Source organism: Dermacentor albipictus, chromosome 8, assembly GCF_038994185.2.
Source record: "Dermacentor albipictus isolate Rhodes 1998 colony chromosome 8, USDA_Dalb.pri_finalv2, whole genome shotgun sequence".
Classification (NCBI taxonomy): Eukaryota; Metazoa; Arthropoda; class Arachnida; order Ixodida; family Ixodidae; genus Dermacentor; species Dermacentor albipictus.
The window spans coordinates 49,746,180-49,761,842 of record NC_091828.1 but is presented as its reverse complement, the minus strand read 5'-3'; the positions used below and the strand labels follow the sequence as shown (position 1 = coordinate 49,761,842).

General features: G+C 46.5%; 1 protein-coding gene across 1 annotated transcript in view; it reads right to left on the bottom strand.

Moving 5' to 3' along the window:
- The window catches only part of LOC139049242 (zinc finger protein 271-like), a 127,535-nt gene that overhangs the window by 98,908 nt on the left and 12,964 nt on the right, over positions 1-15,663 (bottom strand). The window contains exon 3 of the mRNA XM_070524614.1: positions 12,388-12,594. Within this exon, the coding sequence (XP_070380715.1) occupies positions 12,388-12,594 (207 nt within the window). The remainder of the gene's footprint in view (positions 1-12,387; positions 12,595-15,663) is intronic.

Below are 15,663 nucleotides of genomic sequence, written 5' to 3'. Positions count from 1 at the left end.
GGACTCCGAAAATTCGGACATGCCAAATTATTCGGTCAGCTTCGCGGCACCGCCATTCTCCCCATAGACCATAATGCATAACAACTGCCGAAAGTTCGGACACCTTGCAACCTCTCGTTTGATTTTTCGGACACTCCTTTAGCCAACTCGGTCGAGAGCACCATGCACCGACTCTGACCGGTGCATAGGATGGATGGAAGGTAGGAGCGTCCCCTTTGAAACGGGGCGATGGCAGTTGCCACCATGCTCAGATTTTTATTTTGCCTTTTATTTTTATCTGTGTTGTGTGTTATTGAATTTCTCGATGGATGGATGGATGGATGTTATGAGCGTCCCCATTGGAACGGGGCGGTGGCTTGCGCCACCAAGCTCTTGCTACTATGCTGCCTAATATCCTACCTAGGTTAACCCATGAGAAAAAAAAACACACTATGAACTACCACGTCCAAATTTTCTGATACCCTATTGCGAACTGTGCTTTTGTACGTCTCCGTCCTTTGTCGTTTCCCTACTTTTCTTCCACCAATCCTCCAATCGCCTCTTACTGATGTCTATTGCAGACCTGTTTGCTTTACCACTGCTCCCGCTGAACCCAAGGGCTTCAAGGAGGCCAGTGGTGCCTAAATCGACCGCTGGATAGATGTCTTCACATTCTAATAAAATATGCTCCGTCGTTTCCCTAGCTTTACCGCAGCAAGCACATGCTTCTTCTTCCTTCTTATATCTCGCTTTATACGTGCGTGTTCTAAGGCATCCCGATCTCGCTTCGAAAAGTAATGAGCTTCCCTTTGAGTTATCATAAATGGTTTCTTTCCTAATTTCGTTTTTTCCCCTTAAGTAGTTACTCATGGCAGGTTTCTTTTCCATTGCCGCCACCCATGAGATTAATTCAGCCTCTCTGACTTTCCGCTTGACCTTCTTTGTTGCTGTGTTGCCCACCCCACAGGCCGCATACTTGCTGGTAAGCTTCCTAGTTCTTTTCCTCCACTGTGAATCAATGTTTTGCCTGTACAGATACCTGAACACTCTCCCAGCCCATTTACTTTCCTCCATATTCCTCAGCCGTTCTTCATACTCAATTTTACTGCGAGCTTCCCTCACTTCAAAACTAGTCCAGCCCATATCCCCTTGCACAGCTTCATTTGTAGTCTTCCCGTGAGCGCCCAATGCGAGGCGACCCACTGACCTTTGGTTCCCGTCTAGTCCTGATTGTACCCCTGATTTAAAGCAAACAACCGCATTTGCAAAAGTAAGTCCTGGAACCATTACCCCTTTCCACATACCTCGGAGGACCTCGTACCTATTGTATCCCCATAGGGCTCTGTGCTTCATTATGGCTGCATTTCTCTTCCCCTTGACTGTTATGGTTTTTTCCTGTGTTTCCATATATCCGTTGCCTTCGTTTATCCATATACCAAGGTATTTATATTCTGTTACCCGAGGTATTTCTTGGCCCTGTATCTCCACTGTCTGTTCACTGTTTTCATTGAATACAATAACACCTGATTTTCTAACACTAAATTTCAAACCTAAATTGTTGCCTTCCTGTCCACAGATATTAGCCAGACGTTGCAAATCACTTTGCTTGTTTGCGAGCAACACAATGTCGTCCGCATAAAATAAACCTGGGAGTTGCTGCTCTATTACTGTACCTGCCTGTTTGTATGAGAGATTAAACCCGATATTACTTCCTTCTAGCGCCCTCTCCATCCTCACCATGTACATCATAAACAGCAGCGGGGATAAAGGGCACCCCTGCCTCAGTCCCTTTTTGATATGAACCTTCTCCGCGCTCCTCATCCCTTCCCATTCAACGCAAACAGTATTTTCTAGGTAAATCTCTCTCAAAAGCTGTATACAATCGTTACCTAAGCCTTCCCCTTCCAGAATATCCCACAAAATGCTGCGGTCTACGTTGTCGTATGCTCCTGTAATGTCCAAAAAGGCCACATACAACGGTCTGCTTTCTGCTTTTGATATTTCAATACACTGAGTAAGAACAAACAAGTTATCATCCAAACGCCTACCTATTCTAAAGCCATTCTGAAGCTCTCCCAAAATGTCATTATTTTCTGCCCATGCTTGAAGCTTTAATTTGATTGCCTGCATTGTTAGCCTGTATATTACCGATGTAATGGTCAACGGTCTATACGAGTGAATTCTGTCTTTCTCCCCCTTACCTTTATAAATTAAATTCATTCTACTTTGTCGCCAACTGTCTGGTATTCGTCTATCTTTTAAAGTTTTTTCAACTGCTTTTACGAGAGCTTCCTTACTTTTTGGTCCCAGTTCATTTATCAGCCTAACGGGAACCTCGTCTAGCCCTGTGGCTGTGCGCTTAGGAATTTTCTCTTCCGCTTTCTTCCAGTTTAAATTTGTAAGCACTAGCTCCTTTCCCCCTTGGGTCTCTTTCATGCTCTTTTTTTCTTCAAATACAACCTCGTCCTTGCCTTGGAAAGATTCGGCTGTTACTTTTTGGATGTAATTTATTGCTGCTTCTCCTTCCAGTCTGTTTTCATCTTCGTCTAGGATATGTTGTTGTATTGTTGTTGATTTCCTGCCTAATAATTTTATGTGATTCCAAAATATTCTAGGTGCGGCCTTCTTTTTATCACGTATTTCTGACAACCAACTTTCACTTTCACCTTTTAATTTTGCTTGCACCAGTATTTGAACCATAGACTTTTTCTCCCGGTATAATTCCCATTTACCGGTTACTTCATCCTGTGGCAACTGCGCCTTCTTTGCCTGCCTGTGCTCTCGAGATGCTTTCTGTCTTTCGGCGATCGCTTCTCGTATCTCCTTGTTCCACCAGCTTTTCGGTTTCTTTTTTCCTTTCCAATGAACGTGTTGTTTCTCTTTCCGTATTTCTGTCGTTACTACACTTAGAAGCTCACCATATTCCCACCCCTTACTTGGCGACTTGCCAATTTCTTCCTCCACTCTAGTGACTATATTTGCTATTTGTTCAGCGTTCAAATTTGGGCTGGCCATTTTGCTTTCGTTGCTCTCTTTCCCAACTACATATCCCATTTTCAAAATGATGCGTTTATGGTCACTCCCTATGCTGCTAAACCCTTCCTCATCGATGACCATTTCTCTCAACTTATCATGAATTCCTTCTGTCATCAGACAGTAATCAATGGTCGATTGCCGGTTTCCCACTTCCCACGTGATCTGTCCTTCACACTTAGGCACTGTATTCACGATCACGAGGTTATGTTGCTCGCAAAGGTCTAGCATTGACTTCCCGTTATTGTCGGTATAGCCATCTAAATCCTGTATGTGGGCATTCATGTCACCTAATAGGACTATCTCAGCACCATTCCCGAAACCCCTAATATCAGCGCTTATGCATTCCACTAACTCTTTATTCTTCTCTGTGCAATTTATTCCGGTCCACAAATACGTAACTCCAAGCCAAGTTTCTTTCCCACTCATTGTACCTGATAACCAAAGATGCTCTTGACATTGTGAATTTACTCTTTTCCATTTGGCTCCCTGATGGATGAGCATTCCGACTCCCCCTCCCTTTCTTTCCGACTTAGTTCTGTTGCACCCTTCCCATACATAATTCTCAATAACTGGCGGCTCTTCCGAGTCTCTCAGGTGCGTTTCTGTAACCGCATACACCCCTATTTGTTCTCTATGTAACTGCTCCTCAATCTCTGCCCACTTTTCCTTTCTTCTGCCGCCCTGCATGTTTATGTAGCCTATTGCATGGCGAGCTCTTGTTCTTGCGTTCCTCCTTTTTCTCTTATCGACGGCGATGCTCTTCTGCTGTTCCCCTAGGGGACCTTCTTTATTACTACCTACTCTGACCTCCCGAGCGCCCGCGGGCCCCCTAAAAAAGCAACAGCGCGACCCCCAAGTCGCCAGCCCACTTCTCGTGCTAGCCTGTAATTGAAGTGGATCCCATCTCGTTTAAAACCACCACAACTTCTCACTTCCCTGTTTACTTCGACAACCTCGAAGCCTTTCTCTCGGCTCATTTTCCATATTGCCTCATTGGCAGCCATTACGGCTCTTTGTACGTGACTGTCACGCACAGGCACCTCCGGCACCGTGCACACCACGATCTGCACCTGAGGGGATAGCTCGCGCAAGTCGTCCACCCCCTTCGCCAAGCGCTGGGCTAGTCCTGGCCCTTTCCTGTTCAGGACGTCATTTAGCCCACCTGCTACTACGACAAGGTTGCGCACGTGGGCATTTTCCGTGAGCTTTTCTTTTGCTCGCTCCATGACAGAACCCAGTGTCTGCCCTGGAAATGTCCCTACCGCCACTCTTTTGTCGCCCTTCACCCTCTCCACAATTGCTTTTGAGCACCCAGCCATGTTTGAGTCGCCAGCGATAATCACCCTTTCACTCTCTCCTACCTCTCTCTGCTTCCCGGCTTCCTGTGGCTGCAGCGTCGCCTCCCGCGGGGCGTGTTGCGCTGCTTCGCTATAACTACGCCGATTCACTGGCGGCGAGCTGACTACCGCTTGCCCTGCCACCCTGCCCCCGACTTCGCCTGTAGGGTCTACCTTACTTTCTGTGCTTTTGCCACCGGCTTGGTGTCCCGACCCATCATTCTCCGCTGCGCGCGTCTCAAGCGCATCGAGACGCCTATGCAGTTCTGCTCTCCTTTCCTTCTCTTCTCCAAGCTCGGCCACGGTTCTTACTAATTGCGCGGCCTGCACCGCTTCCACCTTGACCAACTCGGCGACTTTCGCCTGCAAAGCTAACCGCCTCTCCCGCTCCTCCTTCAGGTCTGCTTTCAGCTCCTCGAACTTGGCTGTCCAATTTCCTTCCAGTTTTTGGACTGCTTCCCTGACCTTTTCGCACAGCCTGCACGTAAAGCTAGACTCTTCCGCGTCTGCTAAGCTCTGGAAACTGGTCTCGTCGAGGGAGCACCAGCGCAGGCACTCGTCGCACTGCACTTGCTCCGCATCCCCCGCGCCCTTCCCTTTGTTTGGTTTCATCGCTAGGCCTACTTCCTCAGGCTCAACGAGCACGTCCGCCAAATCACTTCGAAGAGCTAGCTGAGATAGTTACATAGGCCTATCAAACAGGTCCCGCCTAGCACCCAGACCCAACGAGGGAAACCGCCAGACCCAGACAAAGCCGGCACGTTTACCACGCTTACCACGAATTCAAAATTTGCGCCCCCGCTCCATGCAAAACAAAACTCTTCAAAAACATCAGCCAACAAGAAGAAAAAAAAAGACCACCTAGCCACGAACGAAGTCGCTGAAGCCTCGACACAGGAGCGTCCGCACGCCCAATTATTATTTAAATACAAAAAAAACAGCTAATAAAAACAGAAGCAAGCTCAAAGCATGCACAAAAACTTATGATTTCGTCGTCGCCACGGAGCCCCGAAAAGCACGTCCATCCGCCACAAAATCCAAGCTCCACCTCCTTTCACCTGCACTTGCTGAACGCCATCTTTGTTTTGAATGGAGCTTCCTTGCTGCCCCACGAAGTGGCGCTACTGGAAATCCCCGCTCATCATCATCGTTTCTGCCTGGTTAGATAGAGCGGCTCTGCAGCAGTTCCTGTTTCAGCTTAGTAAGCCATGTCAAGACAATCCAGCAGCTGATTTGTTTCTTCGCGCAAGACGCTGCAAGCAGACCGCGTTTTTCGTTTGTGCGACTGGTGTCGGCATGGTGGTGTTTGCTTTGTGTGCTGTGTCGAGGTTTCGGTGATCCAACGCGGCATACGTAAACATCGCGTCAAGGGTATAATGGCGCCGACAGTGCCCGCGCAGACTGCGCTGGGGAATGCCGGCAAGCGGGTGCCGGGAGGCCTAAGATTTGTCGCCTTCCGATGTGCTCCCTACTGACGCGGACAATGTTCCGCAGAAACCTGCGCAGTGGTTGCATTGCGATTCCGGACACCGTCTCATTTGACAGTTTCATAGGTGCTGACACTGCTGTATTGACATGCGCAGAACTCGACGACGGCAAGATCATTCGTCAGGTTTCTGCTGCACCGCCAGACGATGACTGATACCCCTGTCAAGCGGGCAAGTTAAGTGCACTTACGGCGAGTGCACTCGGTTTTTAAGTGCACTTTCACAAATCTTAACGGCGCAGCGGAGTGTACTCTCAGATGAGTGCACTCAAGTCCGAGTACGTTCACGGAACGCACTTTGCTGGCCGAGTACGTAGCCTCGCCGCCAACGGTTTGAAGGTGTGCCTAGCCTCGCCGCCAACGCTTTCAACGACGCAAAATGTAATGCATAGAAAAAGGACACAGAAGTTCATTTCAGTTAGTGAACAGCTTTTAACAATATAATTTGTGTTTGGCGAGAAGCGAAACAGCACAATAAAGAAACGAATTTATCATGTACGCAACTAACGGCGCGAGAATGATGCGGCACTGCGGCGCCGCCATGCTCATTCGGTTCCCGTTTATTGTGGTGTGAAAGCGTGCTGACCATGCCGGTCGTGCTTTGAGCCGTGTGCGTGGCATTTTGCAGTGCAGCTAAATATCGAACGCCGTCTTTGCTCATATATACTCGCTCATATTCTGTTCTAGCAGGATCAATTGCCGCCTCGCCGCACGCCGCCATGTTGTTTTGGATTTGCTAGGCATTCGTCTTGGCCAGCATTGACTTGCAACAGATTTATAGTAAAAACGTCTTCGTTTTTTGTTGAGACAAATAGACGAAGTTTGTTTTTATATATAATTCTACTTAAAACAATCGCTTTTTAGCAGCTTTCTCTTGTTAATTTACATCTTTAAAAACGCGCTCTTAGTCTATCGCCATTTTTTTTTTACTGGGAGTACACTCTGTTTTCCCGTTAAGAAGCGCGTTGCCTAAAGTGTGACTCAAGGTCCAGAAGTGCACTCCCAGTAAGTGCACTTAACTTGCCCGCTCGGGAGATGACGCACCATGTGCTACGCTGCCGTCTCATGCGGAGCGTGTACTACAAGCAGTGACTGTGCTTTCAGCCGCCAATAGTGACCGTACGACCCTCTCCGAGATTCAGGCTTATCTGATTGCGCGTAAACGGAACAGCGTGCAACGGCGCATTCACGATTTCTTCCAAGCCTACTGCCGAGCCCGAATAAGTGCGTGGAAATAAAGGATTTCATTTTTTTTTTCCTAATCTGCTTTTTCGGACACCTGTTTATTCGGACATTTTCGCAGTCCCCGTGAAGTCCGAATAAACGGTCGGCGACTGTATATATATATATATATATATATAATTTTCTGCTTTATTAACTCCTGTTTGTTGAATTTACCCGTTTTGCATGTAACCATGCCCCTCTATAATGCCGTAATGACGCTGAGGGTATGCTAAATAAGTAAACAAATAAATAAACACTGCAGTTGTCAACCATGTACTGGCTTCCTGAAAGGAGTGTTCTTGCTCCAAGTACCAATGAAAGGTAGGCATTTTTTTTTTTAGTCATGATGCAGACGGTCAGTAAGTGGCTGAAGAACTTGCGCGCAGGATTGTTTAAAGCACCTGTAAAAATTATGAGAACCAAAAACTCAAGCAACCTTCGGAAGAAGGTTGGAGAGAGGAAGTCCTTGATTGCCCGCATTTAGTGATTCCAGTGGCTTGATGCCTTGTGGTCGAGCTGACGTCGGCGATCACAAAACCCTACCAATACAAGCGCCTGAGTCTGATGGCTAGCGTTATTGACCAGAGGCCATACGACAGGATGGCATTATTGTTCACTGTGTGGGGCATGGATGTGGATTTGGCATACTGGTGATCTGCGGCCGTGGCGGGAATGATACAGCTCAGCTCCGATCACCACAAGGAGGCAGGTGCCGGTGACGCGGTTTACAACCATGAAAAAGTGACTCGTTCGAGGGCCGATGTCGCATGCCTCTGCTGACGACTGGCTGGTGCATTTCCCGCCCACGAACAGTGCTGAGTGCAGCGACTTGCTTGTTTGTTAAAAATGACGGTGGTACCACCCCAACTGCCAAGGCGAGTCTAGGTGCACTATGAGACTGTGAAGCAGAATGATTAGGCTGACATTAGTCTCCAGTGTTGCTGCCAGTCGCTAGCTTCTCCACTGCACTGGTAAACTGGTCGACTGTTTCTCCTAGGCATGAATGAATGAATGAATGTTTGGTTTTTATTGGCCCAAGGGCCAGGTATGGCCAAAGAGCGCCAAGCCAGCGTTGATGAATTTGCAATGTAGTTATGAGTTCAATGAGGTTGATGCGACGTGGCTGTAAAGGGGCCTTAAAAATAGTCGCTCTAGAGTGCGTAAAATCTATCTGTTATAAGATTATGTCGATGATAATGACATGTTCTATGAGAAATAAAATCCATCATGAGAGAATGATGCATTATAAAAGATATGTGAGATGGTAAAATTACCTGGAGCACTACTGCCTCGCCAGAGCCCTTGAAACACAAGGGCCTGGAGGCATGTGCTATACAGTATGACTATCACAGCGGCATCCTCTCAAGAGAGGAAGCGCTACGAATGTATGGGACTAATAACGTGTAGGACAACATCTCTGAGGAAACCTAGGACAGTGTTTGTATTAAAAAGCGGTTCTGGACCGAGAAACATTACAGGATGAAGAGGAATGTGTTGACGGTATGCTAAGGAAAAATGTCTCCTCTCAGATTCGGCTTTCCGACACTCCAGGAGAACATGGAACACGGTCAGCCTCACCCCGCATCTGCCACAGGTTGGAGGGTCATTTCCGGTGAGTAAAAAGTTATGGGTGCCAAATGTGTGTCCTATTCTAAGACGACAGAATAAGACATCTGTCCATCGTGATTTTATTGCAGAAGGCCAGAACCCTAATTGTGGCTTTATTACGTGCAGCTTATTATTTGTTTGCCTGTCCCACAAGCGTTGCCAGTAGTTTCGCAGTTTCCTGTGCAAGAAGGGCCTCGGATCTGTGACAGGGACTGCAGCAGTAGGATGAACAGAATACGATGCAATTGATGTGGCCATCTGGTCCACCAGAACATTACCTTCGATGCCCCTATGACCCGGCACCCAGCATATGATGACATGCTGGTTACATATATACGATTTACATAGGACGGAATATAGTTCATTGATTACTGAATTTTTGTGCTTACAAAATGACATCAAAGCCTTCACAGCACTTAGGGAGTTCATATATATATAACAGATTGTTTGAGTTTTGTTTTCCTTATATGCTTTACAGCCGACAGTAGTGCGTAGGCCTCAGCCATAAAGATGCTTGTTTCCGGATGCAGTACATCGGATTCCGAGAAGGATGGGCCGACGGCTGCATAGGACACCACCTCGCGTGACTTCGATGCGTCTGTGTAGAACTCCGTGCAGAAGTGTTTGTATTGGAGTTCCCGGAAATGCATTTGTATTTCAATCTCTGGAGCATGTTTTGTAACTTGCATGAAAGATATATCGCATTCTATCATCTGCCACTCCCAAGGAGGTGGCAGCTTAGCTGGAGGCATTAGGCGGTGTTGAGGATTGGGACATCCATTTCAACACTAAGTTCCCTCACATGAAGTGAGAAGGGCTGTCTTACAGAGGGACGATTACGGAAGAGTGCATCACATGTCATATCGTTAAGGGTATTAAAACACGGATGTTCAGGATTAGAGTGGACTTTCAGGAAATATGTTTGGCTGATGTATGTTCTCTGGAGATGGAGTGACCACTCATTTGATTCTACATACAAACTTTCAATAGGACTTGATCTGAAAGTGCCAGTGGCCAGTCGAATTCCTAAATGGTGAACCGGATCTAGCATCTTTAGCGCTCTCGGGGCTGCAGAATGATAAATCACGGCACCGTAGTCCAATCGTGATCGAATCAGGCTTTTGTGAAGATTCATCAAACATTTTCTGTCGCTGCCCCCTGTTGTATGGGGTAAGCTTTCAGTAAGTTCATTGTTTTTAAGCATTTCACCTTGAGATACTTTATGTGTGGAATAAATGTTAGCTTCGAGTCAAGTATGATACCTAAGAACTTGTGCTCTTTGTTCACAGGGATTTGCTGGCCGTACATTTCGACATTGGGATCTGCAACGAGGCCTCTTTTTCTTGCGAAAAGCACACAAGAACTTTTGTTCGGGTTCACTTTCAATCCGTTTTCGTCTGCCCATTTGGATACTTTGTTCAAGCCCTGTTGTACTTGCCTCTCACACACTGCAAGGTTGCAGGATTTGAAGCCTATTTGTATATCATCTACATAAACAGAATAAAAAATGGCTGGCGGTAATGAAGCACGAAGGCTTATTCTCCTAGGCATGAGAGTGAGTCTCTTGGCTCCAAGACTCTCAAAAGAGTGATCAGAAGCTGTGCACAGATGAGCAATCACATGCGTTTAGCGAATGTAGCTAGCCAATCGAGACTCATCTCACTGGAACCCACCAGTACCATGCTACGAACGGCAGGAGGTGTTGCAAGAACAGCTTCTGCAAAATTGAAAGCTGGCTCTCGTTTGCAGAGTGCTAGCCCAATAATTAATGCAGCCAGTTCAGCAGTTGTAACATTTGTTGGTCGGCAAGTTCCTCGAAGAGGTGCTGTTGGCACGTACTCTGTTGTGATGGCTCGAGGCAGTGGTGTTTCAGGTCGTCCTATGCAGTGACCGAAGGCGCACCCACTAGCAAGTCACCTGTGGCATCGGCGATGTCGGAGGGTAGTGTGGCAACGACGTGAGTGTACTCTGCTGTCTGTGAAGCGAGGCGTCAGAGTTGAAAAGGCACCTCTAGTTGCACAAACCAAATTAAGGGATTCTCGGGCCAAAAGCTGGAAACCTGAACTCTGCAGCAATGACAGGAGATGTAATCATGTCATCGTCTCTGTCAACAAGTGTAGGAGCAGCACTGCCCATGGCTAGTGTTCGAAAATAAAATGCAATGTCCTGCGTCACCACTTGTTAGGAGCTCTCTTTAGGGTAGGCAAGGAATACACATTATGACCGCTTGAGCATGCACACTCGACTGGCTTTGTTCAATAGTAAAAGCAGGTTTGCCAAGTGGCCGTGGTGGTGCCCCAGTTGGGCAGCCGCCCAAGTTCCAAGAAAGAGCAGTGGCCAATCACCTCCATCATCCTCATCATCAGTCTGGTTACGCCCACTGCAGGGCAAAGGCCTCTGCCATACTTCAACAACCCCGGTCATGTACTAATTGTGGCCATGTCGTCCCTGCAAACTTCTTAATCTCATCCACCCACCTAACTTTCTGCCACTCCCTGCTACGCTTGCCTTCCCTTGGAATCCAGTCCATAACCTTTAATGAATATCGGTTATCTTCCCTCCTCGTTGTGTTCATATAGGAGGTTGTGGTGAAGTACTGCACCAGGGTGGCCAATCCTGCCCTGGTGAGGGAGTGTGTTACAAGTTCTCGTCACCAGGATCAGGCCACACTCCAGGCCTGTTTATGCAATTTTATGAACATGCGGATTTTTTACTTTAATCCGGTGGAAAATTGCGCAGCACCGGGATTCGAACCACGGACCTCTTGCACGCGAGGCGGGTGTTCTACCTCTATGCCACCGCTGCACTCAATCACCTCCACTGCCAGGTAAACTGGATTTCCCGAGCATGGGGCAATGACCCCCATGGCAAGGAGAACTGGATTTCCGAGAAGAGGGGACAACGAAGTGATGGATGCTCCCTACAACATTTTTGCACATGCCTAGTCCTGGTTAGTCACTACCGATGACGATGACATGCTGTGGGATGTCGTGACTCAAACCTGTCCGAGAAATGATTCCTAACAGTTCACATGCGATTTCTGGCTCCCTTAATAAATTAGCATATCGATAAAGCAAATTATATTTTGTTTCTAGTATCCTTACCTGCATTAAACAATTTTGTTTTAATTTTGTTTTAATTTTGTTCAGCCTAAACACAGGGGTCGACTGACATTCTGCATAGATCTCTATTCGCGTTCATACACAAGTACACCGCTTTAAGCATAACTAAGACTTGGCTCAAGGATGTAACATTATCACAGAGCAATCTCACGCCTACAAGAACGTCAAGTCATGAGGGCTCTGGATTAAACTCTGCCATCTTAGTTGCTTCAATGTGATCAGCACAGCATTATTTCTGCATTTTGCCCAATAGGTATGCAGACAAGGCTTGCAAATCTGCTAATTTGTCCTCAGCAGCAGAATGTCACACGTACTTTAGCTATCAAATTTTCAAAAGATGAAGTGCCAACAGTGACAGCACACTAGGAAAGAACAAAGACAGTAGAAGGCGCTTCCTGCATCTTGTCCTGTCCTTGGTCCTTCCTAGCGTGCCATCACTCTTGGCACTTCATCTTTCAAAAGCTATGCACAAACTAGCCACACAACGCATTTTACTGCAACCACTTTAGCAAGCGATACGAAGCTACTCAGACTTGGCCATTCACAACACTCACACACGCAAGCAAATGTAAGAGAAGTGCCAGTCACTGCCCACCTGAGGTGGAGATTAACTGCTCCAGAGTCTCCGTAGTCTGCACGCTCCTAGACTTGCTCCATGCTTTGAAGCAAATCCCAACAGACTTGTCAGCCAGAGGCAAGCTGCACTGCATGCCAACCTCGACCTGACTGATGACCTTGGAAGGGGTGTGGCATTCCATTTTGGCAGGGACGCTTTTAGCTAGGCTCATCGCATTTGTGAAGCCTGCAGGAAATAATTGGGGTGATTGCAGTCTTGTTACGGTATCGAAAAGAGGTAAATACAACAACAGAATAAATGCAGAGGCACCTTAAAATGCATAGCCATGGAATACAATATAACCTTTTTGGTTCAGTATTCCTAAAAGGCTACAGGTGGTAATCCACATTGTTTACGCTAAAGCAAAGCAACCTCTTTTCTGTGGAAGGCTTACGACAGTAGAGCATATCTCAGACACTTTTCCACATAATAAATTTTAAAGCTATTGGTGTAGTCCAACCAATAAAAAATTACTGCAAGTTCCTAGGGTCATTGCCATCGACCTACTTATCGTCCGCTGTAAGTTTCCCATGTCTTGTGCCAGCTGATACCATTCTCTGCTTGCAAAATTTTTATTTCATCACACTACCTAGTTGTCTGCTGTCTACAATGATATGCCAGTTCCATTGGTACCCATACTGCAACGCTTGTAGAGCGTTGGTTACTTGCCCTACACCTAACATTGATTGCGATAATTCATTTTTAATGCAATCGCGTTGTGTCACCTGCACAAGCGCGACTCCGGAAATATGAGGCCGCAACCGTTTAGAAATCGCACCATAGTGCGTTACCCATGGCGATCAAGAAAACACTTCTAGCGTGGACAAATCAAAGAAGTTTTTAGGCATGTAACATTTACGGAATGAGCTGCAATAACTTCCAAAGCTCGCTGCTGACTGTACCTACTGAGATGCCCCGTTCTGCTATCAAAGCGAGCGCATCGTGCACATTATTATCATTTGAAACATGAATAGTAGTATGGACTCTGTACCACAGCGAAAAAAAGTAATAATTGTATTGCGAAAGGAAAAGAAAATATGACGAGACAGTTTACAGTATCACGCACATCATAAGAAAAACAACGTCACGACAACAGTAAAAAAGTTCACAATACAGATCAACATGTAAAAAAGGGTCGTAGTTCGCACCCAGCTATTTCCTCCCCATTTGCACTTATGTTAGTTTTCGCAGCTTTTCATTTGTACTCAAGAAGATGACAAGTGCACATTCGCAACTGCTAAATTACAAGTATTGCAAGTTCGGTGGCAAACGGGATGTCAATAGGTTTCCCACGCGAAGCAGAAGCTTCCACTGCAGCTTAAAGGAGGCGTCATATAAGCGCTTTCCAACCATAGAGCAAGAGCGCTTCTAAGGTCGCATACTTTATGCGCGGCTCAGAAATGTTGTTTGGCGGCCCGTCTCGCCACTGCAAATTTGCCTTTAAGCAAAAGTCTCAGTGAATACACCCTCCTCACACCTTGTGTACTGATGCGCCGCCTTGCGCGATGCATCAGTACCAGGTCCACCTCGTTCAGAAAGACTTCTCCGATGCATTGGACAGGCAGCCGAGACCGTTAATTGTTTGGTGTACCTCCTTGAGCACGCTACTAGTGAATTCCCGGTAAGCGCTAAAAGTTTTTTTATTTCTTCTCATCTTCTTTTTGTTCCACACTACATTTAGATATTGTTCAAGTTCGCCGAAAATATATCGTATATCTAGCCGCATTCATAGCCGCATGCGTACGGGTGACTCCGAAACCATGACGATGGAACCTTTGAGCAATACTACGCCGTGTCACCTGCGCACGTGCGACTCCAGAACTATCAGGCCGGAACCGTTTAGAAATCGCTCTATATTGAGTTACCCATTGTGATCAAGAAAACACTTCCATCTTGGACAAATCAAATAAGTTTTTAGGTATGTAGGACCCTTGGGGCTGTACTTGTCGGCGATAAGGTAGCTTTCCTGCCTGCAGGATTATCTGACTGAACTATGGCGACTGCTCGGTTGCCATAGTCAGAACTTCGAATCCCGTTATGTTTTTTCTTTCTTTTTTTTTCTGGCAAGCTTGAAATTCACTTCCTCCAGTGCACAACTTCTGCAAAGTTGGAGTGACACCTGTCACCGGCATGAGATGCCAAGAGTGAGTGGGGCTATACTAATCCAGATACAACCAAATTAGAAAGGCCCACAAAGCTTCAACATGAGACTCCCCCACCAGATCAGGAATTGGTCTCCCTGGTGCTGTATACGGCCACCCCCTCCCAAATGGCTAACTCAATTACCCAATGTCCCTCAGTCCCCAGCAGCTGCGGAGCACCTCGCCGAGGCGGCACTCAGACCTGTAATGCAGCAGAGGGTGCTAAGAATCTCTAGATTCAGAGAGGCCGCCAATGGAAACTGACCTTTGCAACGTTTAACACCTTAGCCGTCTCGAGTGAGGCTAGCTTAGCGGGCCTCTTTGAGGAATTATTAGACATTATTAGCGGGCCTCTTTGAGGAATTATTAGACATTGTTTGGGATATCATCGGCCTTAGTGAGATTAGAAGAACTGGTGAGGCTTTTACATTGTTGAATAACGGCCATGTCCTCTGCTATAGAGGTCTCATAGATGAGAAGCAATACGGGGTACGATTCCCAATACATAAGGGCATGGCAGGTAACATTGACAAATTCTACAGCATTAATGAGAAGGTAGCTTTAGTCGTAATCAAACTTAAGAAGAGGTATAGATTAAAGGTAGTACAGGCCTACGCTCCAACATCCAGTCAAAATGATAAGGAAGTAGATCAGTTTTATGAAGATGTTGAATTAGCGATGAGACAAGTGAAAACTCAATATACTATAGTAATGGGTGACTTCAATGCAAAAGTGGGGAAAAAGCAGGCTGGTACACAAGCAATTGGCAACTACAGCGTCAATTCTGGGAACGCTACCGGAGAGATGCTGGTAGAATTCGCCGAAAGGAATAAACTTCAAATAATGAACAACTTTTTCAGGAAGCGTAGCAAAAGAAAGTGGACCTGGAAAAGCCCTAATGGTGAAACAAGCAATGAAATTGACTTCCTACTTTCTGAGAATCCCAGCGTTGTGCAGGATATAGAGGTGATAAGAAGGTTAAAGTGCAGTGATCAAAGGTTAGTCAGGACCTAGGACTCACCACGATTTGATGAGAGAAAGAGCTAAACTGGTCAAAAAGAAACAGGTCAACCTAGAGGCAGTATGGGTAAAAGCAGACCAATTCAAGCTGGTA